The sequence below is a fragment of the Triturus cristatus genome, chromosome 11, assembly GCF_964204655.1.
Source record: "Triturus cristatus chromosome 11, aTriCri1.1, whole genome shotgun sequence".
Lineage (NCBI taxonomy): Eukaryota > Metazoa > Chordata > Amphibia > Caudata > Salamandridae > Triturus > Triturus cristatus.
Genome location: NC_140594.1, coordinates 414,899,322 through 414,926,570, shown reverse-complemented (window position 1 = coordinate 414,926,570; position 27,249 = coordinate 414,899,322). Strand labels below are relative to the sequence as shown.

General features: G+C 46.5%; 1 protein-coding gene across 4 annotated transcripts in view; it reads left to right on the top strand.

Annotated features, from left to right (window-relative positions):
• The window catches only part of ELMOD3 (ELMO domain containing 3), a 184,289-nt gene that overhangs the window by 75,862 nt on the left and 81,178 nt on the right, over window positions 1-27,249 (top strand). For 2 of the 4 annotated variants that reach the window (XM_085636129.1, XM_085636127.1), the window contains exons 4-6: window positions 6,498-6,567; window positions 18,576-18,638; window positions 19,079-19,102. In XM_085636129.1, coding sequence (XP_085492255.1) covers window positions 6,498-6,567; window positions 18,576-18,638; window positions 19,079-19,102 — 157 coding nt within the window. The remainder of the gene's footprint in view (window positions 1-6,497; window positions 6,568-18,575; window positions 18,639-19,078; window positions 19,103-27,249) is intronic. The other 2 variants (XM_085636131.1, XM_085636130.1) reach the window with 1 other exon arrangement.

Genomic DNA, 27,249 nt, shown 5'->3' with positions numbered 1-27,249 from the left:
GTCGGGGGTTCCCCATCGCGTGCGTGCCAGAATTGGCCACCACTCTCCAGCAGCTGTCTGTGTTTCAAAAACTGCCCTTGGGGGAGGTCATGCCACTCCACTAGTTGTGCGTACGTCCTCAGCTGTCCCTCTTGGAACAACGCCTCCATCTCTGTGACCCCGTGATCCGTCCACACCTGGAGGGCCCCCGCGGTGTAGTTTCCGCTCCGTCGGGGGAAGCCCACAAGGGGGAGCAGAGGGGAATATATTGGCTGGCCCTTCGACATGCGGTGGATCCTCATCATGCATCTGCGGGCTATAGCGACCTGGAGCGGGTGTGTACGTGTCGGTTTGGAGCCCGGCATGAGTAGTCGGCGGATCACAGGCAGAGGAAGTTTGCCGCCCTCCGTGATCGTCTCCCCTACATGCCGTTCCGCTGTCCAGTGGGACAGCCACTGGAGCTGTGCCGCGAGAAAATACGATTCAAAGGATGGTGCTCCCAGGCCGCCAGCGGTCGTGGGGAGGTACAGTGTGCGCAGCGCTACTCGGTGTCGGCCGCCCCCCCATATCAGGGCTGCCAGCAACGTGTCTAGCTCCCGAAAGAAGGAACGCGGCGGTATGATGGGGAGGTTTGCGAAGTAGTAGAGCATCCTTGGGACCATGATCATTTTTGCCAGAGCAACGCGCCCTATGGGGGCTAGTGGCAATGTCTTCCAAAACCCTACTGCCGAACGCAGGCCTGTCAGTGCCCTTTGGTGGTTCCCCTCGAAGAGGTCTCTGGGGGAGTGATATAGGCGCACCCCCAAGTATCTGGGGGCCGTCCCATCGCAGCGCCTGATCGCCCAACGTGATCTCTAGGGGTTCCCTGTGGGTGCCCAGAGGGAAAATGGACGATTTCTCCCAGTTGACCCGGAGTCCCGAGATTCCCTCGTACTCTCGTAACGTTGCCCAGATGGGCGTGAGGTCGGCCGAGATATCACGGACATATATCAGGAGGTCGTCCGCATATAACGACACACAGTGGGTGACATCCGCTATGGGTATCCCCCATGCGCCCCCCTCCCGTCGTAGTCTTACTTCCAGGGGTTCCATTGCTAGGGCGAAAAGGAGAGGAGAGAGGGGGCATCCCTGCCTGGTCCCGCGGGTCACTGGAAACGGCGCCGATATAAGTTTGCCGAGTCTCACTCTGGAGGTGAGGCCTCTGTACAGCAGCCGGGTATAGGCCAGCAGCGTGGGCCCCACACCCACGTGCCGCAGTACCTCGAAGAGGTACGGCCACAGCAGGGTATCGAACGCCTTCTCCAGGTCCAGGACCAGACACGCCGCCCGGGGATATCGTTCTTTCGTCTGATCCTGAATGTGGAAGAGGCGACGCAAATTATGTGAGGTGTTACGCCGGGGAACGAATCCACACTGGTCCGCATGCACCAGTGCGGGAAGGATTTGGCTGTAACGATCCGCTAAGATTTTCCCGAGGATCTTGCAGTCCGTGTTCAGAAGCGTTATCGGCCGGTAGGACGCCGGGAGCTCGGGGTCTCTGTATGGCTTCAAGAAGGTCACTAATATCGACGTCCGCATCGAGTCTGGGAGCATTTGGCGGGTTACCGCCTCTTCGTATATGGAGACCAGCCGCGGTGCCAATAGCGTCGCGAATGTGTGGTAGTACTCAACCGGGAATCCGTCCGCGCCCGGTGCTTTCCCGCGCGCTAGGGCTTTAATTGCTTGCTTTACATCGACCGGTTTGAGTTTCTTGTCTAGGTCTTTCCCGATTGTGGGGGGAATCTGGGGTAGGGTCAAGCCATCTAGGAATCCGGCAAGGTCTCCCGAGGGTCTGACATGTGGGGATCGGTACAGGGTCGCGTAGTACGTGCGGAAGATGTGCAGGATATCCGTCTGTGTATCTTTGAGTTGCCCGTCCGGGGTCCGGAGTTCAGTGATTGGGCGCGGCGCTGTGTCTTGCTTAGCTAGCCAAGCCAGTAGGGATCCCGCCCTATTCCCCTCTTTGTGTGTCCGAGCCGTGTATGCTCGAAAGTTATATTTGCGCAGATCTCGCAGCGCCGTTGCATGGGAGGATTTGGCCGCTGATAGTTGCGCCTCGGTGGCGGCTCCTTGGTCTACTCTCTTCGAGAGTTCCGCGAGCCGGGTCTCCGCCCCTTGCAATGCCCTGTCTGGCACTCTTCTGACCCCCACTACTTGTTGAATGCAGTGGCCTCTGGCGCTTACTTTGAATGCATCCCATTCAAATGAACGTGCGGATGCCGTGTTATCGTTTTGTCTAAAGTGGCCCTGCATAAATTCCTCAAGGTTTTGGCGGAATACCGGGTCTGTAAGGCATTCTCGGGGCATCCTCCATGTTGGGATCGGGGGGTGAAGGGGTTTCCATCGGAGGACCGCCGTGTGTGCATCGTGATCCGACACTACTCTGCCTAGGTAGTCCGACTCTTGTACTGAGGATAAGAGCGACGCGGAACATAGGAATCTGTCTAACCGGACCCTCAGATCGTGTGGGATTGAGTGAAAGGAGTACAGCTTCGTGGTGGGATGGCGAGTTCTCCAAATGTCTGTTAGTCCCCATCTGTCTGCCCAGTTGCGAAGGTCTGTGGCCTGCTTGTATGCTGACGAGTGGGCTTGTGGCGGGTGCGAGCGGTCTAGGTGTGGATCCAGGGTGCAATTGTAATCCCCTCCCAAGAGCCATGGGACCGATGTGTGGGGGGCCAATGTGTGGGTAAGTTTGCCCCAGAAACCCTCCTGCTCTGTGTTAGGGGCGTATATACTCCCTATCAGTAGTTGTTGGCCCTCTAGCAGTCCCGTCAGTAGTGCATAGCGGCCCTCTTTATCCACGAGTCTGTTTTGCTCCTTAAAGGGCACCCCCGGTCTGATCCAAACGAGCGCACCCCTAGCGAATGCGGAGTAGGTCGTGGCACAGATGATGCCTCGCCATTTTCTCTGTAGCCGGTCCGCCTCCCCTGCCGTCAGATGCGTTTCTTGCAAGAGTGCTATCTGGGCCTTTTGTCGCTTGATGTAGGCATAAACGGAATATCGCTTGCGGGCTGTATGCATCCCCCGAACATTAAGTGTCAGGAATTTTATGTCCGTGTTGGGAGAGTTGTGAGACATGCTGTGGGAGGTCATGTGTATACGTCCTTGTTGCAGTGTGGGCCCTTCGGCCGTCGCGTCCAACCCCTCGCCCACCACCTACCGTCCGTCTGTGTATTGCCTCGTCTGCGAAGGTTGTCTTGCCCGCTCTGGGAATGACAGGGAGGGAACATAGGGGGTAAGGAAATGAACTGTAACAATGGTGGGAAACAGTCCCAATGCTGGGGGCGCATCGTGCGAAGCGATGCGCCCAAACTGGTTGCCATGGTGTAGCTTTAGTTCGTAAGCGCGGGGGTGGTGAATCCAGTGGCTGCCGATTCCCGCTCCGGCGGGTGCCCGTAAATCATTGGTGTCTATAAATGTCCTGCCCGGTGTCGGGCTCAGTGGTTATTCTGTTCCACGTGGTCTGCCGGGCCGTTCGTGCTCGTTTTGTCGCCGACCCGATCCGCGGGCCCCTCGTCAGATGAGTGTGTCCGCGGTCTGGGGGGTCACCACAGGGGGTGTCATCGAGCCCTCTCGTGATCCTTGCGTTGCGCTCTTTTCGTCATCCCAGCTAAAGATGTGAGGGCCTCGTTCCGAGTCCGAGCCCCTATCCTGGGGACTCAGGGTGGCCACCGCCTGGAGTGCCTTCCGCCGCTCCGCGATTATCTGTGCGAGGTCCGGAGAGCTGGCGGTGGTAGTTCCAGTCTGTCTGTTAAGCGGCGTGGAGGACGCCCTGCGGGTCCGGCGGCCCGGGCGCCCGGGTTTCATGGTCAGGCGAGGGCCGGGGCCATCCCCGGGTTGTCGTGTGTGCTGTTCCGCCCAGGCTGCCGCGTCTTCCGGGTCCGTGAAGAAGTGTGTCTCGCCTCCATAGATGATCTTGAGGCGGGCCGGGAAAAGGAGCGCATATTGTATGTTCTTTGAGCGCAGGGTACGCTTCACTGCCAGGAAGGTGGCCCGTTGCTGCTGGACCGCACAGGAGTAGTCCGGAAACAGCATAACTTGTTTGTCTTCCAGCTGCAGCCGTCCCCGCTATCTGGCTGCCCGTAGGATAGCGTCTCGGTCCTGATAATGGAGGAGTTTGAGCAAGAAGGGGCGAGGGGGCATGCCCGGCTGCGGTCTGCGGGCCGGCACTCTGTGGGCCCTTTCCACGGAGAAAAACGCGGTGAGAGCGTCTGCGGGTGTGAATGTGGCTATCCAGTCCGAGATGTATTTGACCGGATTGGGCCCTTCGATGCCTTCCGGCAAGTTCATGATCCGGATGTTGCTCCGCCTGGAGCGCCCTTCCAAGTCATCTGTCTTAGTCTCCAATACCTTTATCCGAGCGAGTAGGTCCTGGAGCGTGTTGTCCTGCTTTTGCACCTGCGGTTCCAGTCTTTGGAGAATGTGCGCGCTGTGCGCCACTTTGTCCGCCAGTTTCCTGTGGTCGTCGCGAAGGAGGCCCAGGTCCGATGACAGCTCGCCGAATCTCCCCTCTAGTGCCACTCGAGATTGTTCTATGGCTGCCAGGACCTGGTCCAGTTTTCTTGACGTGGGGTCATCCTTGACGGGCTCCGTGCTGTGGGGGGGCCTCGCCGGCGTCGGCTCGGTCGTCCTAGTCTGGTGAGAGGCTGGCGGCATCCCCGCCGTTTTTTGACGACCCATCGTGGGAGGGGGGGGGGGGGAGATCCTTCTGCGTCTGTGAATACGTCCGCTCACCGGTGCCCACACTCTGGTTGGTCCGGTAGGCCCGCTCTTCTCGCAGTCGTGGCACGTCAGGCGGCCATCCCCATCGGGCCGCGCCCCACCGTCTCGTCGGGAAGTGCACCACCCGCGTCCGTCCTGTCCTCGGCCCGGTCACGGGGCTGGTGCACGGGACGTCCGCGACCCCGCAGCGTCCGCGGGCCTGCCCCGTTCTTTGGGCGGAGGTGAGCGTGCCGCCCTCGTCAGTCCCCAGGAATTACGACCAGGCCCGTCTCCGCGACGCTCAGGGGCTCGCTCGGATCGCCACACGCCCCACGTGGGTCCCGTTCAGCCCGTCGGGCCTCGTGATTTCAGTGTCACAGGCTGCACGCACCTCCCGATCCGACAGTCCCTCGGAGGTCGCGTGGCGCGTTCAATGGGACCAGTCCAGTGACGGTGCGTGGTCGAGGTGCCTCTCTCTCCCCTGCCGGTGTCCCCGTCCGAGGCTTCCTGGTAAGGCTGTGGCTGGGGTCCCTCGTCTTGGGTTCTCGAGGACGGCGGGCCGCACCCCACACCCCCGTCAGGCGCTGCACCAGCTCTCTCCCTTATACAGGACGCTGGGGGGGGGGGGGGGCCCTTGGAGTCTCCCCGGAACTCGCGCCCCGCTCGGGGCTCACCTGCTGAGCGGGCCGCTCTGTCTGGCCGCCATCGTCCCGGCACGAATCCAGCCCGGTATCCTCCGTCCACTGCCACTGGGGGGAGGGGGCAGGGGGGATCAGCGCTCTCCCACCGCCTCGCTCTCGGAGCCGCCAGAGCCCCCAGATCGTCCCTCCGGGTCCCGCTCCTGCCTCACCGTCGCTGTGCACCCTCACGAGCGGTCGCGATCTCCAGCCAGGTTACACACGTCGTCTGGGACGCTGCGGCTCCCTCATCTCGTTGCCGCTTGGTTCCGCTCCGTCCGCCATCTTGTGTGCAGCCCGTCCGAGGCCACACACGGAGCCTCCAGCGCCGTCCCAGCCTTGATCGCGGGGATCTGGAGTCGGTCAGGCGTGTCGCTGCTGCGATTGGACTCGGTACGCCTCGTTGCAGGGTCGATGGACGCCCGGGGCAGGTAGGATTAATTGTGTTACGGGCCGCCGAGCAGGAGCCTCAGGGAGAGGAGTCCGCCATCTTGGCTGGCTCGGCCACGCCACCATCAACTTGAAGTTGATGGTTATTTGCGATTCCTTAATGCAAAGTCGTATTCTGAGAATGCTTCTTGCATTGCATTTAAGGGAATCGTAAATTGCGATTCCCTAACTGCATTCGCAAAATAGGTCATCGCAAAAATTGCGATGATCTATTTTGTGAATGCCTTTGGGGTTGATGCATCCCAAAAGGCTATTTACGGATTGCAAAGGGGCAGATTCTGCGAATCGGCTCGTTTGCGTCCGTTAAATAGCTTGATGCATGTGCCCCATAATTATCCCAAAAGTACTGATTGGAAAAGTAGAAATGTTCAAGAAATGCTACCTCTTAAAGCCATGTTATCTTCACAAAAATATTTACCAAACATTAAGATTTTTCAGTTTATTTTATTAAAGAAACCGTGTGTGTGTGTTAGAACTCTTCTCAGCTGATAACCAGCTCACTCACCCGTCGTTACACTTTTCTATGTAAAATTGTACACCTTTTGAGTCTAAGCCTTCATCCTCATCCTTCCTTTTAGCTTGGAAATGAATGCAAATGCAGATTATTTGGTGTGGCAGAATGTCTTTGATATTTGTTTTTTCCCTAACTAGATTTCAGTTTTGAAACAAAATGGTCTTCTGCAGACATTTGTGACAGGAGGACTGGAACAGAAACAGGAAGGTAAGTTTCTTAATCAATCAATCAATCAGGGGTTTGCAAAGTGCAGCTACTCACCTGTGCGGGTGTAATGGCGTTGAGGGTGGGGGGGGTGGAGGCTGCTGATTCATCTGGGCATGGAGGTTCAGTCGAAGAGCCAGGTCTTGAGATTCCTCCTGAATTGAGTCATCGACGGGGAATGCCTGAGGTGGAGGGGCAGGCTACTCCAGGTCTTGGCGTCTCGGTAGGAGAAGGATCTTCCTCCTGTTCTGGTCTTGTTAATCCATGGGACGGTGGCCAGGACAAGTTAGGCTGAGCGAAGTTGTCTGGCAGGTACGTGAAATGAGAGGCGGTGGTTCAGATAAGTTGGTCCTGCATTGTGCTTTGTAGGCATGTGTGAGGAGCTTGAATGTGATCCTCTTGTTGACTTGGAGCCAGTGGAGTTCTCAGATGTGTTGCGTGATGTGGCTGCGGAGGGGAATGTCGAGGACCAGTCTGGCTGCTGCACTTTGGACGTTCTGTAGTTTCCTGAGCCGTTTCTAGCTGATGCCGATGTATAAAGCGTTGCTGTAGTAGAGTCTGCTGGTGATGAGTGCGTGGGTGACCTTCTTTCTGGATTCTGTTGGGATCCATCTTAATGTCTATCAGAGCAGGCGGAGCGTGTGGAAACAGTATGAGGATGCAGCGTTAATCTGGCGGTTCATTGTGAGCGAGGAGTCCAGTAGGATGCCGAGGTTGTGTGCGTGGTCCGTGGGGGTGGAAGGGGTTAAGGGGTTCCCAGAGTGGTGGGCCACCAGGAGTCATCCCAGGCTGAGGGGGCGGGTCCCAGGATGAGCACTTCGGTCTTGTCCGATTTGAGCTGGAGTCAGCTGTCTTTCATCTAGGTGGTCACTGCATTTATCCCTATGTGGAAGTTGGTTCTGGTGACTGTGGGTTCATTGGTGAGGGAGAGGATCAGCTGAGTGTTGTCAGCGTAGGAGTTGATGTTGAGTCAGTGGTTTCTGATGATGGCTCGAGGGGGGCCATGTAGATGTTGAAGAAGGTGGGGCTAAGGGAGTAGACCTGGGGCACTCTGCATCTTATCTCTGTCGGTTCTGAGAGGAACAGTGTAGTCTTACTCGCTGTGTACGGCTGATAAGAAAGGAGTGGATCCAGGCCAGAGCCATTGTGGAGTCTCGTGATTAGGCTGTGGTGGGAGACTGTATCGAAGGTGGCTGAGAGGTCCAGTACGATGAGGTAGCAGATGTCGGTGGCGGCGAGGAGTGCGTTCTTGGTGCTGTGTTTGCTTCGGAAGCCGGATTGAGAGATGTCCAGGACGTGGTTCTCTTCTTCTCACCATTACTATATGTGCTCTGACATCGACCCCTCATTGTTGTGCACACAAGGATGGTGACCATTCCCCAGAAAATGTGTTTCCATTATGCCCCTCATTACGAAAAATGTGTTCACTTCCTGCTTTTTATAGCCTGTGTTTGTTCTTACTCTGTTTCAACATTTCATCCATACCTGTTTTTTGCTCTTGAAATTACCTTTTGTGAGTAAAGATGGTGAGCCCTAATCATTTTCACATATCCTCTTTAATCTTTGCCTCAACCACCACTATGGCCCTGATCTACTGACTCCCTTCGGATTACCTAGCCACCCCACCAAGAACCTTGGGAACTTGTCTTGAGTAATTGTAAATGTAACATGTAAATATGTTGTCTCGTCTTGAGTAATTGTAAATGTAATCTGGAAATACGTGCCCTTCTCTCTCATATGTATCCTGCCCCCCCCCCCCCCCCTCCCCTACTCAATCCGTTACCTGGCGATTCTAAGCCTGTTTATGCAATGCTATGTTTTCCTTTAAAGCGCTCTGATGCCCTAACTGGTCAAGTGCGTGCTCTATAAAACACAGAAATAAAATGAAAATAATAAAATCCCCTTGTCTATACTGCCTTAAGCTTCTCTCTGTTGCGGGTGTGGATGTAAATGTAATAGGTCACATATACCTCGGTATGGCATTTATGTTATATGTTATGTTACGCTAGGGTTTGTAGAATGCATGACACCTATTAGGTCTCTTGGTGCTGGAACCAGAAAAAAAGATGATGGCGGGCCATAACGAAGGTTACGTTCTGGGGAATAACCAGGTTTTTACCTCTTTATAAAAGAGAAGAAGCAATGTCTGAGGCCTCTTATGGAAAGGAAGAGTATTCAAGAGTTTTGCAAATACATTGGAGAAGGCAGGTCCACTGGCCTTTGTACTTCGAAATCTACCAATAGCCAACATCCTGGTAGATGAAAGCTTAGACTTTAAGAGGGTTTGAAGCAAATGGATTTTTGTAGAAGATATTTCAGCCTGCTCATACGAATCGCTTTGAAAACACAGATTTTAGATTTTGGGCTGTCCCGTTTAGAGACAAGGTCAAGCATATGGCCATTCGTGTGAGTGCAGTGGTGTTATAAAATATTGTCTTGTAGTTAAGATTTAACTTGAGAGATGTTTGTCCGATTGTTTCTACCCCAGTGAACGTTGAAATGTCCAAGTATTATATGTTCTATTGCAGATACGACATAAGTCGTAAAGTCAATTAGCTCCTTTGCAATGCTCATGCAATAACGAGGTGGTTGGTAGATAATATTAATTCTTGGATTCTTTAAGGAAAGTTTGTCTCAAAAGTAACGCACCGGACGGGTGCAAGTTGAGAGACTTATTTTCCATCTGACTGATTCTTTTTAAATAAGGATGACCCTGCCAACAGATCGTGTGGTTATTTCAAGATGTATAATTTCATAAACAAAACTGTACTATGAGAACAAAAAGAAGCGTTGAGAATGTGGTGAAGAAAATATTTCCTGAATTATCTGTAATTAAAGGGACTATGACTGTGGGGTTAGTAATTGCATATATTCTGTTTAGAAGAGTCTCAGCTGTGGTGTTGTGCTTTGATAGTTGCAATAAACTGACTATGGATAATTATTTATAGACTATTGAAACGTACTAGTCTAATTTATTTAGTTGCACCATGGTCTGATAAACAACACAACTGTTAAAAGCACTGTGGCTTTATTATTCTCTTATGCTGCCTCCTTTCTGTGGGTCTGGCTTGATAGATTGCTTAACAATATACAAAGAGTTGGCCTTGCTTTTTACCCAGAGGAATATTACTCTCTCACTTCATGCGGTTGGCTGGAGTTTAGTTTATCATTCTGTCTCCTAAAGACTGCTTGAATTGTAATGCAGCGTGAGGGTTTGTTTTGCATCTCAAAAGTACACTGAATCAACATACACTACATTCTTCATCTCGAAGATGCATTGTATACTGAAAATCATTGTTTTATGTTTTCGCTGCAGATGACGTCTTAGTTGGGACTCCAAATGCAAGCCGCTTCTCTCGATTTTATCAATGCTTGTTCTAGATTTCGATGAATTAATGAGGTTTTATGGGTTTTGGTGTTGGGATTGATACACATCGTGTTTCATGTTGCAGTTCCAGAGTTATGGTATGACCAGAATCCTATGAAGTTAGATAAAGGATTCCAATGAAGTAGGATAAAGGCTACTCATGAGTTATCCATATCTTTTTCTTATTCTTTGAATTCTGTGCAAGACCTGATTGCGCAGAATTAGAGTTGCAGCTCTGAATCAAAGAAGTCCTCAGCCAAAATGAGTTGACTGAATCCACTGAAAAATATTAACAACCCCCACAATTTGTCTGATGGTTGCACACACTAATCTCTGTAAGCTTCCAGGCAAATTTTAAGGAATGAAAAAAAATCTCATAAAAATGTCCAAAAGTACATTTTATTTAATTGTTTAAAAATGTGCAAATTAATCTCATCAGGGTTTGAAACGATCTACTGATTAAATGCCCGAATGATCATTAATCACAGCAACATGTGAGATTCCATTAATTCCGTACTGTAGGCATCTGCTCACAAAGCATGTCGAGATTTTTAAGTCCTCAGTTTGGTACTGGTATAGTCAATAAAATTGAAATGTAGCAGTAAATCTTTTTAAATTGAATTATGAAGTATAATGTCTGTAAACTAAAATGTTCATGTTGTCTTCTCAAAATGAGTAGTACCGTAATAAGCAATTATTGGCAATGCCATTTGCTTTGGTATTTCCCACTTAGGATCTAGACTAATATATAACAAGCATTGGCATAGCCAATAGGTCTCACCTTTGGGACCTTATAAGTGTTTAGTTATCCAGCACAATATCCTTGGTGCAACAACATCAAGTGTTGCATGGCTAAACACTTACAAGGTCCCAAAGGCGAGACCTATTGGCTCTGCCAATGCTTGTTTCTGATCGTATTCAAATATTTGTATCCAGCATACTTCAGAATAACAAAAAAAAATGTTTCATTTGTGCTTTCCTAATACCGATATATTCAGCACAGTTCATTTCCAGATATTTAAATGTTGTTTCGTGCTAGACAAAAGCTGGAAGTAAATAAAATTAATTTACAGAGCGCCCGGTGCCCAAAGGTGTCACGCTGCTACCAAAACTCAGAAGCTGTGACAGAGGCAGGGAGAGCAATTGAAATGATGAGAAAATCCTTAACAGAATAAAAAGTAAAAAAGCAAACCCCCATTCACACCCCCAGACTGTTAGATTAAGCCTCTCACTTTAAAGTCAGAGAAAGAAAACACTAAGCTCCCTTGGTAGACAAAGCCTGACATTTGACCTTGGTATTTGAATGCACAGCAAATGTGACAAGATAAAAGACAAAATGTAAAGGCCTGTTTACAGGAAGGAAGCACTGTGGATGAATACATTAAACCAGGCAATGCTCCACAGGATGGACCACACTGGATAGCCTAAAACAAATGAAGTCAGCCAATAGAAAGCAAGCAAATGTGACTTACAAAGCCAATGGTAATACAATGGAGGAACGCATTCTTAAGTAAGCTTTCCGAATGCAACAAAATGTCTTTAACAAATCAGACCGCTCCACTGTCTGGTAGACTTCGAACTAGAAATGCTTGAACTAATCTCGGTCACTAATAGCTGCCCTGGTCTGCATTCCAGTACACATTTTTTTTTTGCTCTTGTCACTTCTCAAGACATTAAACGCCCTCATGCAAAACAGGCCTGGTTGTGTTCCATTAGTAATACTCCCAACAGGAACTGCTAAGCCATTAAAAATATTTTGGGGAAAAATTGCCATAAAGAACCCTGAAAAACTAAATAAAGCAAAAACAGAGGACCCATTAAATACTATGTTACCTGGGTGCCCATTAAAAATCGTATGCCCTTGCAGCTTTGTCAATCATCACACCTTCAATCTGAAGTGAACATCCAGTACAAAATAAAACATCAAACCTCTTCCCATGTTTCTTCTTTGAACGCTCCTTTGTACTTCTGAGCTTTGAATTTATCCATAAACTGGTCCATAGTGTCATCTTCTTCTACTGAGGCCATATCTGTAAAGCGTATGACTTCTTGAGTTACACTGTTGAAAACAGAACAGGAAGATGGAATCATATGGCATGTCGCACAGGGAGGAACCTGAGCTACTTGTATGCACATGCTCCCGTCCTAGGGTATTCACAAAAACAGAAGAAGAACCTGCGTGTAAGGTGATAGCCACTTGAAAGCGCCATTTTGGAATGGAAGAAGTTTATGTATAATACTAGTAGCAGAAAAATAACCAGTGGTGCGCGCGCACCACAGAGGAGCAGGGCCGGGAATCGAAAGTAGTGGTGCGTGCGCACCACAGAGGAGCTGGGGGAGGGAGCGCGGCTGCGAGGCGAACGCGCGGGAATGGGCGTTGCCCGCCTTTGCCCAATCGCGTGCCTTTTTAAAATAAGAAAAACACGCGAAAGCCAATGGCGGGCGGTGAAAGCCTGATCACACGCACGAGTGTGTGAGCATCTTTCAGAACCCCCTTACAGGAGGTCTTGCGCTGCGCGTGCAGGGCTGTGCACTGCAACGCTAGGCGCGAGACCTAAAAAGGGTAGCAAATGGGCGGCAGTAGCAGTTGAATCTCTGCATGCAAGGACTGGTAGACTGCCCACTCCTCCCCCTATCATATAACTGTTCTTGCTAGTACGGATGCTTGATCTTCTGCTGTCACTGCTTTAGCTATGTGGTTTGTTATTGTAGTTTGGTTAACACCTGTTCACTTTTCAAAGGTGAAACTGGCATTCTAAAGAATCAGATGAGGAGCTTGGTGCAAATACTGTGGCACAGATGGGTGGAGGTGTGGGCGGAGGCTGCTAAGTAAGAGTGAAATGTACAAGCTTTGTTTGGAACCCGCGGAAGAGGTACAATACAGTCAGCAGTAGCAGATGCTTTTCCCACAATGCAAAGATTTTGTACACCACAGGTATCTGCAGTTTTCTTCCCACATACTTACTAGACCTGTTTGCAGTTTGCGGAGTTCCGCTTCTCAGAACTCTGCGAAGTGACTAAAAAACTCTTCCTCGCTAAGCGTAGTTTTGCAAGTGGCAGAGTGCGCTTGGTCACGCCTGTTCGCGTTGATTTTTATCGCCGGGTGTTTTTCCCGCGCTGGAAAATCAATGCGAACTGCACCATGCACAGCACAAGAGGGTGCTACCTCTTTTCTTCCACTCGAGTAGATTTTCTACTCGAGTGGCAGCTTTCTCAACGCAAACAGAATGTTACTCAGTGCGAGCAGTCGCAACCACCCGTGTTGAGAAATCCGAACACTCTCATTGAAAAATCTCTCTGGGAGGTGGATTTTTCTCGCTCGCACTCACCAACTTGACGTTGGCGAGTTTGAGCGAGGAAAAATCTCGCCGGGAGGTAGATGTTTCTAATTTTTTGGAATTCTGTGTGCCCCGCGGAGTGTGGAAAACTCCTGGAACTGAGCAGAGTTCACCACCCAGACCTAATACTTACTGGTATAAAGCAGGTTGCAGCAGTACTAACTTTGCTAGATCTATGTATAAATACAAGACGTGTTGCAGCATTGCAATTTCCCCTTCCTTGGAGAGGACAAGTGCAGCAAAGCTTCAAAAGTCTATTTTAAATACAGAAGAGAAATGGGACAGGAAGCAGCAGTTCACACTTGTTAAAACACACAGGTACTGGTGATCGCAGCAGAAGATGCTTCCTTATATATTAGGTTGAATTTGTGTTGGATTATCAGAAAAGCCAGACATGTAGGTCACAAAACAAAGAGCAAATTTTTAATAAGCAGGCAAACCATGCTTCAGTAATCTCCATAAAAAGAAAGCGGCCAGTCCTTAATAAGCCCCATCAGATTGTCAATCTCCTAATCAATTTATCTTTAAATAATCATAGGGCATCTTCCACTTATACTGTGATCATGTCGGGGAGAGTTGGCCTAAGGGCTAGGGCGGTCATCTTCGAATCTGGGGAACTGGGTTCGAGTCTCGGCAATGACACTGAACATCCTGTATTTCTGGGCAAAATCACTTAATCTACCCGTGCCTAACCAAAATAAATGTGTCCTTATGTAACGCAACTGGTGCTGTGTAAAGCGCTCTGATACCCGATACCTTCGGGTCAAGTTCGCGCTATATAAACCTCCGTAAAATAACAAGCATTTACAATGCAACGGTCTCGGCATTGTTAAAGTTAGAGCTATTGCCATTGCTCATGACAATGCCGTTTCTTTAAATGTTTTAAAAACAAAAAACATAAACAAAAATAATGTCATGAGCAATGCCAATAGCTCTAACTTTACCAATGCCGAAACCATTGCATTGTAAATGCTTGTTATCACATTAGGATTACAATAAAGATGTATAAAAATGAAGCTTCGTTTCGTGCAAACCGTTGTGGTAGAAAATTGGTTTAAAAATTCCTGACATAATAAAGTTGCAGTTTCCATTTTTACAACCCAGAAAATAAGTGGCCAGCGGCATATCGACCCCCACTCAATTTTGCTCAGTACCTGCAACATGTGTGCTTTCAAATGTTCCCTGCTGATTTAAGGTCTCTTCAACTAAGGTTTTCAGATCTTTTTATTGGCTTATGTAAAAGACAAATCGGCTTTCTTGCTGTGTACAGCTCACCTTTACTTATGCAGGCAGCCCTTCCCTACATGCCCCGACTTAAAACAGATCGTGAACCCTAGTAGTAGGCACTCTGCATTTGGGCGCTAGACGGAGGCAACTTAAAAATAAATCTTTGCGAGAAGTTCCCAACACCTGCCTCTAAAATTAGTCAATACGCCGTGCCGATTTCCGACTAACGTTACTTGTCCTTTATGCACTATATTTCTATGGGAGAGATTACCTCCACCAACCAGTCCTCTCTTTGACATGTCAACACACAAGAGGAGGTGGAGCGCGGAGAGTTGTCACTGGCGTGCGAAAACACATTTACTTACTTCCTACGTTGCAGATTGAAGCTCTAGCGTCGTGATCACAACAGCCGACTTGCAATGGCCTGAACTGTCACTCGCTAATACAGGACTGAAAAATCGACTTTATGACACAGGCATTGTTAATTCAACTACCCTGTTTGTTTTTCATCATATTAATGCGAGTAACCTCTATTTCACTTGACCATCAAGGTAACATAATAAAGTTAACTTAAACAAGCAATAATGTTAACTCATACCGTCAGCTCAGAGCTCACACGTGCGGGTAGCGACCACCTCCAATTTCCAAGGCGTCTAGCGTCACAAACATGGTCATAGCAATAGAAGAAAGACTGTAGCGGCTAATTGTAAGATCAAGCATGGAGGCGGAGGCAAGAGGTGCCCCGTTCTCTTCTCGTTCATTGAACTGCAGTGAGCCTAACTACCGCGCGCCATGGTAAAGAAAGTTGCAAGCAGGTAGAACTTACAAGATGGTACGTTCCACAGCGGCTTTTTCCCCACCCCTTTAAGGGGGGCTCGCGCTCAGCTCGTTGGTGCGTACCAACGCACGAGCCAGCTGGAGGGGCAGGGGCGAGGAATGAGGAGATTACTTCTTCAGTCTTTTGTCTCCGTGCCGAGTAGCTGATTGGCTATGTAAGCGGTCGAATCCAAGAGAGCCGAGGAGTACCGGCTCGACGCTCCGAAAGTAAAAGAGATAGCGTGTGTGCGCGGGAGCAACGCCGGGGCACCACCGCCTTTCTCCGAGGCACAGCAGAAAATGCCTCGGAGAAAGGGAGTGTCCTTTTCGGATTGGGGGGCGTGTTTTGCTGTTGTCTCCTCCCTGAGACTTCTCGCAAAAAACACGCCCCCCGATCCGAAAAGGACGGGGCCTAATCGGAGTGACTGGACCTCTTCTCCAGTGGCTGGCCAGCATTTACGAGGCCAGCCAATGGAGAACAGGAGAGAAGAGGGGCGGGTGCAAGCCCCTCTTCTCAAAGTCACTCCAACTCATTAAATCTCGGAGCGAGACTGCGCAAGCGCAGCCTTTCGCAGCCGAGACCTAAAAATTAATGTCTTTGAGAAGATACAGGGACCGAAACTTGAAGCAGAAAGTGACTTGATAATGAAAGCACCGATTGCACTAAATTCAAATAAAAATGCAATAAGCAGACTTAAAATCGTCAAAGCACCAGGAGCAGACTAGATAATATGCCTTTTAAGTATCTCACTGCCTCAATGTAGCATTCGTTTTCAGATGAGATTGTCTGTGCTCGTTTCTCAGAGTTTTCAGGCAAACAAACATTGGGTACTTCAATAGATTTGACGTTTGCAAGCAATGCCAGACCACACGCCATGCAAACATCAAACTTATTGGCATGGCCAATGTTTATTTCCTTTGTAGGCATGTTTGCTTCAGAGATGGTTAATTATTTAAATGTCATACTAAAGGAGAAATGGAATAATGTGACAAACATGATAACACCATCCCAAAACAAGGACTTAGAGCTGTTAGCAAGCACAGGCTAAAATCACAATACAGCTAGGACTTAATGTATGCAAAGATACTGACAAATAGTCTACTTAAATTAATTGATTTAGCCTAAGGTGACTTCATTAAAGTTTGCCTAGCTGGTGACAACACTAAACTCTTTTGCCACTTCATCGAAGTTACAATGAGAGTCACAAATTGAAAAGCTTCAGTATAAATTGATGTTAGAAAAAACACTACATTAAGATCACTGCCCCTTCAGAAATATGTGATGTTGTATTATGTACTGAATCACATTTTCATCCATATTGCTCTACCCCTCTGCCTTGCACCCAAGCTAATTGTTAATATTACTACGCTTATATTGAGCACTCTACAATATGTTTGACCTCTAGGTGATAGGATGTGTTCATTATTACTCAACTCAATCAGTGCTACTCTACAATATGTGGTTTAGTTCACTGATCTATTTTACCTAAAATTTCCCTCAAAACTGGCTAAAGTTAAAGCAAAGATTAATCAGACCCTGATAAATTCCACCCATCTTTAGCTCTAATATTACGTTACAGAACACATTATCGCCAAACCCTAGTAATGCATTCATTGCAGTTTAAAAAATGTAATTAAAACTGAATAGACGATGGATAAACAATGTAAGCTCAATCTGTGGATATTGAAATCTTAAAATAAATCACCAAGCATCCAAGGCTTGAATTGGAATCTCATTTGTATTCACTAAATGGAAAACTTCCTGAAAATTAATTGAAACATTCTTAAGGACCTTTAAAGTCAACTTCACACATTTCAAGTCTGCATCCTTTCAAAGCATCCAACTACAATGGGCTTTCTAAGAAACGAACTTCTTGTCTAATCCTAAACTTTTAAACTGTGATTATGCTCTTGCTTCATGAAGGGTGGCATCCTACCAACTCGCCTGCCTTGTTTATCATAACTGAAAGACCATGGCAAACACATGCAGATGTATTGAGCTCCTTTGGAGGACTAAACTCTCAGTATTTGGAAATCTGCCAGCAGAATCTTCACTTCTGCCTTGTCATCACACGCCAAAATGTATATCCTAAATAGAACCTTTTTAGGAGCTAGGCAGGTTTCATAATTTGAGAAAAATCGGCAACACATGCTGCTACTGGTAGTTGAACAAGGACGCTAAATTTCACAAATGTTAGCAGTGTTTAGACCACAATTTAAGATATATGTGCCGTAAATGTCCTAATTACTCCTTTGTTGGCGATTCTTGTTTGCAGCTATGTTGCCCAATCTCTTCTAGATAGAAAGACGAAATTATTGATAATATGTTTGGTGCCACACCAAAAACCATAGTAAATGTATTGAAACTCGTAGAAGAATTTACATACCGAAAATGGTGGGCTGTCTATGCTTTGCACCAAAGTATGAGGAGATCAGTGCTAAAAGTAGGCTCCAATACAAACTCAGTAAAGGTACTTTGTCTTATCATACCTACAATTACATAATCACACAAGGGGTCACATAAGCATATCGCACATCATATTGCCTTCCCCATGGCCTAACCTTTTATCCCACTGTATTGCCTCAAATAAATGCATACACATAACCTGCTGTGCACTACACATTGTGTCACGGATAATTCTATACATCTCTCATTATGCATTTCAGCTTCCTTTTTATGATAGTGTCCCTTTCTGATTCTATACAGTATTACCAAACACACATTGGAGCTAAATAAACCTGAAATGTGTTGTTGCAGTGCACAGCTGGAATAATTTTGGTAATTTGCCCTGCTCTTCGCCCGTCTGCTGTGGCACCAATGCTGAGAAAAAACTGTATATCGTTCTTATTCTGAATAAAGTATTCTTAAATTGTGATACTCTTTCACTTGGAGTAATCCAAGTGTGTCATTGTATGTAAGTGTGTCAATTTGTGTTTACTAGACACGTGCCAGCTTTTCAGGATATACACATAAGATCTACAACTCTACATAAATAATGTCCTTTTAAATTAATTGTATATGAATGTTTTTGGATGTATGTCACTTTCAACGCGCCTTGCAAGGCCTGAAGCACTAGTAGTTGGTTGTCCTGAACATCTTGTTTTGGACCTGAATCCATGTTGCTTACTCCCGTTTGTAAGTGGCTTCTTACTGCATCAGTGCAGTTTTCTGAAGGGTTTGCAAACCAGTTTCCCACCTCCTGGACAAGATTCTTTCCAGATCTCTATTGAATTGACTAACCCCTTTCTAACTCTCTTGCCAGAAGTATGTGAGGCAGTGCTCCAAGCTGAAGAGGAATGGGAAGCTGTCGAGATCCTCCAATCAGGTATGTATCTTTAGAGCAGGATTGGCTAGATTCCGAAACAAGTTAATTGTCCAACATGCTCTACCACTTCATGGTTGCTCTCAAGCTCATGTTGCTCCATGATCGTTGGTTGCTCATCGTTCTTGGCTGCTTTTATGGTTTAAATGCTTGGGATGCCATTGCTTACTTACACAGTGTAACTGGCTCACTGATTTCACATATGCCTAGGTGTTTTGTAATCGCCTTAACTACCTGCCTGTTCCCTAATTCGCTTGAATGTGTCTGCTTCCTTGTCTGTTAAGTAATACTTAGTTTAGTATGCTTGTTACTGCACGAAAAAAAAGTAAATATCCTCCAGCGCTGTAGTTGCACTTGGTCTCCCCATCTCCAGTGATTGTGGTCCTTACACTCTTTGAAGGCCAGTTGACCATGCTTTAAATTGTTGTCTTTCATTGTTACAGGTCTGCCAGGCGAAAACACAACAGGTAACTCTTCCAGTTCAGGCAGCTGCAGGCAGCATTTAAGGCTAGGGGAGTGGTGGACAGAGATTTTATTTTATGCCATAGACAAGCCTCCATCAGACTTGCAGCATATGATATTTCAGTCAGCTCCTGGTGAAAAAGTAATCTTCCACTCCTGTTATCAACTGTCACATAGTGCAGAGGATGTGCTTACAATAGAAGTCTTGTATGTTATTTGTTGAAACTTAGCAACTTACAGCCTAAGCCCTTCTAGTTCTATTTGTTAGATCTTGTGTTTGCCAAGACCTTTTGATTTTACTAAAATTGTATGTATAATATACATAATTTTAATGGCTTTCAGCCAGCCCTATTCATCCACCGGCCTGCTATTGTTTCATTCACATTTTGTTACGCCTTCTACAGCATACAGCAGTAGGTCAGCCCACTTCAACAATTGGCCAACTTCACTGAGTGACAACAATTCTGCTCCTTTACAAGGAGCACATCCATGCACAAAGTAGTTCCCTTAATTGCCATGGACTACTAGGGCAATGTGTGTTTTTTGAGACCTAAAACATATTTTTGCTTTTAAACTATGCATATTGTTTTTAGATAGAAGAGTACCTGGCAGCCTCCCCAACAAAAACCATGACAAAGTACAACAATCGTTGACCAAGCCAAAGGCTGACAGCCGAGCCCAGATCTGTTGAATTTGCCAGTGCTTGTTTTATTTGTTCTGAACAGTGCAAAGTATATTCAACATTGCCACTTACAGATTAATGTTCTATTAATTGAATTCACTTTTTAACTGGAAACAGGCTATGGAGCAACACAATAATTGCCACAATGTATACTTAATCCTTTTTATCGAGTCTGCATTTGCAAGTGCTTTCTCTTTTTCCAATCTTTCAATTTAGATTTTGTTAACATAGGCATGAGAGATCAGTCATCGAGGTATCGAATGGGGCTGTGGAGTATGAGCGGAAAATCAGCTTGTTATGTTTTAGCTCAACGAGTTGGTAATAAAGATCACTGTGATTAAACATTAGACAATGCAGCATACTTAACTTTACAATTGAGTATTTTGATTGACTTTAGATAGAAGTGATGCTCTTTTAATTTCCATCAGATAAGTGTTAAAATATAGTGGATGGGGTTATTGATGTAGAGTAGTCTCATCTGCGTAAGAGTACTCGTCTAGAGAATAATAACTTTATTGTTGCGTGATCTGGTTTGGGCGGTGCACTTTAACATGTCCCAGCATCAGACTGGATTGGGAGGCAACAAAAGTATTTAAATTCACTTGTTATTTTTGTATCTCCCTTACATGGCTGTTTGTTTGCTGCATAGTGCTGCAACTGGGAGGAGGTGGAAGTCTGAACAATGAGGTGCTGGAATAGTCAGAGAATAGCTATTCTATATGCTTTGGGGGGTTGGGGTTGGTTTGGTGCACACTTCATGTCAGTTGTTGTTCCTTCTGTCCAGCGCCAGAGTGTCACCTTTGAGTGAGCTCCTGTGCAGTTTATGAAGAAACCAGGGAAACAACGTTTCGATGACTAAGTGTAGATGCATCTGCTTTAATTCTTTTCCCCAATAGTTGGACCTGAAGTTGATGTGTAGTCGTGAAGTGAGACAGGAGTTCAGGCTTCTTTGAATATTAATTGGGGATCAATTGACGCTTACCACATTCTGTTCAAAGTGGTGAACTCACCCTTTGTGAAGACGACTTTGTTTCAAGAACAAAACTCCATCAAGACCGTTTCTAGTAAAGTATCCATTCCTGAATCATATCATCAGGATACATCCTAGTCATGGGATGGAAACCTGTAGCATTTTGTTACAAAATTAATGAATCAAGAAACACAAGTGCAGAGAAAATATAGTCCTCTTAGTAAAAAGTCTCCTTTTCTCTTCGTTTAGAGGCAGTTACTTTTCACTCTTCCAGATTGCTGAGAATCAGCATGTTTTGTCAGGTTATCTCTCAAAAGTCAGAAGATTCTTGGTGCTAGCAGATACAGAATACTGAAGCAGGGGTCATAAAGACGTGTTGCGAAATGGAGCAAAACAACTACGTTTTTCAGCTTTTCTTTGTAAAGTAAAATAGCTGAAATACTGACTCAGTACAAACAATCAACTCTGCTTTTTCTGTCTTGCAAAATAGATAACGCTTGGTTTGTGGTATTGGCTAGAATGCAAGATTTGTGCTGGTGGACAAGGAACCAACTTAGCTCTAAAAACTGAGCTGAGAGTCCTGAAAATTGAACACCTTACATTTTGTTGTTGGGCCATAGAGGGTCAGTGCAAGGACCTCTTCTCAGAGCATAGGTGAATAAAGTTTAGGCTGTATAAAACACCTGTGCAAAACCATTATTAATACATTCCAGCTGTCCTAGCAGTTGTTTTGGTAAGCCCGGTTATAAAGCATTCCCACATTCTAAGCAGGCACCAATAATCAGATGGGTAGCCCACGCCACCAGTTGTACAAACAAGCATGAATTTACCTGGGAGCACAACGGTGGTGAAAACATGTGGCTGAAATAACGTAATCCGGAAACTCTGCATCATTCTAGACTCACCTTAACCCGCCAGATCAACGCCGTCGCCTCCACCTGTTTCAACTCCCCCCCCCCCCCCGCAACACTTTCAAGTGGATCCCCCCGAATGCAGAAGGACCGTCACCCACACACTCATAACGAGCAGATTGGACTACAGCAACGCCCTCTGCACCGGAATCAACAAAACCCTGCTACACAAGCTCCAAACCATACAGAACACCGCAACCAGACTCGTCCTTGGAACCCCACGACACGAGCACATGACCCAGCACCTACGAGACCTCCAAGCTACTCACCCACGCCTACAAATCCCTCCACAACATCGGACCCAAATACCTCAACGAAAGAGTCTCCTTCCACGTACCCAAAAGAAACATCCGCTCCGCCGACCTTGCCCTGACAGAGATCCCACGCATCCACAGAACCAGTGCAGGCCAAAGAGCCTTCTCCTACGTCACAGCAAAGACCTGGGACAAGCTCCCTGTCAACATCAGACGCTCCCGCACTCTGCACTCCTTCAGGAAGTGCCTCAAGACCTGGCTGTTCGGAGCTACACCCCCTCCCACACTCCCAGCGCCTTGAGACCTTCACGGGTGAGTAGCGCGCTTTATAAACCCCTTATTGATTGATTGATTGAAGGGACAGGGGAGAAAGGAATGAAAAAAGCAGTTTCTATTAAAGTCCAAGGATAGTCATAGCTGTAGTTTATTTCTGTTTCTCTTTTGTCCAAGCTGTATAACTGAGCAATGGCTTTATTTGATTTGATGATTCTTTGCTCTAAAGTGAAGTCCTCTGGTACCTTTTTTATTCTTTTATTGTGGTGTCTGCTACTTATCCATATTTTCCATCAGTTAGATAATTGTCTGCAAGCATAGATCCTGGGTATCAATAATGATGACAAGATGTTACATGCAGGATACTGCTGTCTGCCCTCTCACACACACTTACGCTCCATTTTCGGCTGCCTCACCTTCTATAGACCTAGAACATGCTCTCCAGTCACAGGTGCCATGGGGAGATTCTCTTCCATCTTCAGCTGTAACTCGGCATATTGCCAACAGTCAAGCTCTTTTAGCTCGTTACAAGAGGGCTCATTGGGATGAAATGATGGGGCTCCTCCAACATCTCCCAGAAGAACACAGGAAGAGGGGTTACGAAATAGTCAAAGGGGGAAGTTAATCACCAATAACTCCATAAAATGTTCACTAGAATCCGCGAACACACCAGCTAGAGGCATAAACACCAGCCTTCTTTTACGAGAACATACTTGGCTCCATGTCTTCGGATTTAAACCTGGAGTGCAGCAGGCAATTCTTAATCTTCCCTTTGACAAAGAGCACCTCTTTGGCCCTCAGGTAGACCCAGCCCTTGAAAAAATGTAAAAGTACAAAATGACACTGATGTTGCAAAATCAATGGGGGCCCTATAAACTCCCACCTACATGGGTCCTTTCGTCGGCCCAGTTCCAAACACCGCGCCAGGTCTGCCTCAGCAGACACCACAGGGTCGTCCTATAAAAATCAAGGACAATCGTCCACTGCTAAAACCTTCTCCAGGGGCACATACAGAGGAAATAACTTCAAAGGCAGCAGTCATGGAAATAATACCCAGACTGCAAATTCAAACACCAAACAATGACTTCCTCACCATTCCCCCGACCATTCAACACCTGTCGGGGGATGTCTTCAAATTTTTTTACCAGCATGGAAATCCATCACAACAGTCCAATGGGTGTTGGACATTATCCAACATGGTTATTGTCTGGAGCTCATCACAACTCCTCCAAATATTCCACCTCGCAAACACAAAATATCCATACAATAGAGGTCTTCAAACTTTTTGATGCCGAGAACCCCTTGTCAAACTATTTTAGGCTTAAGGACCCCCGTCTGGCAAAAATTTCTAGAACCGGATACTCATCATAGACAACTATCAACAGCTATAAACCCCCCCAATTCCCGCAGCAAATAATTTTTACGGTGGGTAAATAATATTAAACTGTGTTTAGCAAACCAATGGTCAGTGTGCGTGGGGGTGTGGTCAAAAATGTGGCTATAAACAAAGGGACTCATTTATGAGAAGTTAGCGTAGGGCAGCATCAGAAGTCTTCTTGCTGCGCTGCCCAATGCCAATGTGAAAGTGCAGGAATGCACCGTATTTATGAAATACGGTGCATTTTTGTCCTTTTTCCTTGCGGTGGTGCATAAATTGCTGCCTAGCACCAACACAGGCAGGATTGTTTTTGTACAGGAAGGGCACCTTCCTTCACTAAAACAATCCTGAGAGGCGTTTTCCTCTTTCTATTTGAGCTGCAGAATGCAGCACACATGGAAAGAAGAAAAATGATGAGAAATGAAAAAAATTCTCCTTGTTACCCCTCCACTGGGGAGACGTCCGATTTTGGAGCTGCCCCAGGTTTATGTGATTTTGCAAATATGGGGCAGCATCAAAATAGAATCCATGGGTGTTGCGTGGGAACCCCACTAAAAGCCCATGGAACACCTCCTTCGCGCAGAGTAAGGCAACGCAGTGACTTGCGCGCTATGTCTTACTCTATATCTATGAGGCCATGCAAAGCGATGCTGGGTGACTTTGCACCGCCTCATAGGTATAATTGAAACGCTTGCACCACCAAAGCATAAAAAATGTGACGCTCTGGCGTTGCAAGCCTCTCATAAATAAGCCTCAAAATATTCTGTATGTTGTTTTTTAGGTCTTTCACCATCCGGTATCTACATAAAATAATAGGCAGCGTAAATACAAAATACATTTTAAAAGTTTTTACTCAGTGGGAAATGCACTGTAGTAAATTATGAAACCTCTATTAATTAATGCGCTGCAGAGGTCTGTGTATAACCAGAGAGCCACAGAATTAGATCTTGATTGGTGCAGTGGAGAATAGTTGTGTATGTTTAGTGCTGTGACAGAAAGCCCAGTGAATATGTAAGTCATTATTTTATACTTGCATTACACACAGTGTAAGATAGAGTGCTGCAAAATGTGCAAATAGTTTTATGATAAAATGGGGCTTCCAAATGTAGATTTTAGTAATACCAGAGCGTATGTAATGCAATTTTGTTTTTACCATAACTGTCCCTCCAACACTTCGTATGGGGGTACTAAGGGCTCTGTAAATGCAGTTAAAATTAAAAGCAAGCACTTCCCAGCCCAGTTTGCACTTCCACTCAAAAAAACAAATCTTTGTCATCACAAAGCTTGGAGTGAATTGATTAATTAAAGCCAGAACAGCTCCCAAGCAGATTAACTGATAGGCACATTTCAATTTCATTCAGGCAAGCAGCTGATAACTATCTCAATTAGGCCTCCCAGGACAGCTGTCTTTTTCCAAAAGGAAAACCAACATTTGGGATTGCAGAGACAAGTGATGGTATACACAAAACCTATCCAAAGGGTGGCGTTTCTAGACCCAGTTCCCCAAGCCATTCTCATAGTGGATATGTCCCTCACAGGTTGGGAAGCTCGCCTGTAAAATCTTACAATTCACTGTGGATGGGACTCCAAAAACATGGGTCTCCATATCAATTACCTAGAACTTCAAGCAGTTAACCTAGCATCAAAGCGTTCCTACCTCACCTACTACACAAAGTTGCCCTAGTCCAAACAGACAATATGACAACAATGTATTATCTACAAAAACAGAGGAGAGTCACTCTCTTCAGTTATCATGCTTAGCTCGAAAGCGTATGGCGCTTAGCAATTCATCCCAACATTCATCTCCTGGCAGAATACGTACTAAGGATAAGCAATCCAGTTGCTGACCCTCTCAGCAGGACGCAGCAACAAATCCACAAATGGGAACTTCACCCGAAAGTTCTCCTACTACACTTTCAGAAATGGGGGTTTTCACAAATAGCCCGGTTTGCAACCCCAGAAAACGCAAAGTGCCCGAACTTCGCATCCAGGTTCCCACACCCCCTATCCAAGGGCAATGCTCTGTGGATGAATTGGTCAGGGATATTTGCCTACGCTTTTCCACCTCTCCCACTACCGCTGTTAGTGGTGCAGAAGCTCATGCAGATCTCCCTCACCCTAGTGCTCATAGCTCCAACATGGGCTCGTCATCCATGGTTTACCACCCTACTGGAACTCTCCCTAATCCCACACGAGAAGCTTCCCCTCAATGCAGACCTTCGCACACAGAACCATGGTGAATGAAGACATCCCAATCCCAATTAAATGAACCTTGCAATATGGCTCCTGAAGTCATAGAATTTGGGTATTTAAAATTACCACAACAATGCATGAATATTATCAAGCAAGCTCGTAAGCTTACAACTAGGCAATGCCATGCTGCCAAATGGAAATGATTTGTCCTATAATATCAGCATCAAAATGTTAACCCATTACAAGCACAAATCCAAGCAATTCTTTCTTATTTGCTGCATTTTCAAACCTTGCGTATAGCCTACACTTCAATAGGCTCACACCTTGCTGTCATTGCCGCATACTTGCAGAATAGACAACATGTATCTTTGTTAAAAATACCTATTAGTAAAGCATTTATGGAGGGAATTAAAGGATCATTCCCCTATACTTCCACCTGCACCAGCATGGAATCTAAACATTGTACTAACAAGGGTCATGGGGCCTCCATTTGAGCTATTACATTCTTGTTAAATCCAATATTTGTCTTGGAAAGTTGCCTTTTTAATCGCTATCACTTCCCTTAGTCGAGTCAGTAAGCTTCAGGCATTAACCTTGGAAGAACCATTTTTCCAACTTCATAGAGACAAAGTAGTGCTCAGAACAAACCCATGGTTCCTTCCTAAAATATTTACACCTTTTCACATTAATCAATCAATAGAGTTGACTGTTTTCTTCCCACAACCTTACTCTATTGTAGAAAGAGCTGTACATACTTAAGAGATTAACATTTATTATTCATTGCTTTTTCACCTCCTCAAATTGGAAATGCTATTTCTAAAAGTGGGATTTCAAGATGAATAGTAAAATACATCCAGACTTGCTATGCTAAAGCTAAAATACTTTTACCTGTCCCCCCTAAAGCTCATTCAACTTGAAAAATTGGGGCTTCTACGGCATTTTTTCGGGAACATTCCTATTGCTGACATTTGCAAAGCAGCACCATGGTCCACACCACACACCTTTACAAAACATCACTGTGTGGATATATTAGCATGTCAGCAATCCAGTGTTGGCCTAGCAGTACTACGGACTCTTTCAAACAACTGTAACCCCCACAGGCTAGCCACTGCTTAGGGACGGCTTTACAGTCTATGCACAGCATGTGTATCTACAGCACACATGCCTCGAACAGATTATGTTGCTTACCCAGTAAGCATCTGTTCTTGGCATGTAGTGATGTAGATTTACATGCCGGTGTGTAGTGACCCCACAGATCAGAAGTCCATTGGCTACTACCCTTCACTCCCCTTAACGCCCCTAGGTTCAGTATTTAGATGGACCCCTAACACCAGGAACTCAGATTCTCCTGACTAAAGAAGTATCAAGAAGAGCCGAAGAAGTGAGAACTGCACCAACTGTGGACATTTGGCACCAAACCCTGCATGCCTGCTCCTGTTCCGACAATCATGACAACCCGACTTGTCCTGCAGCTCTGCATCCTCCAAAAGC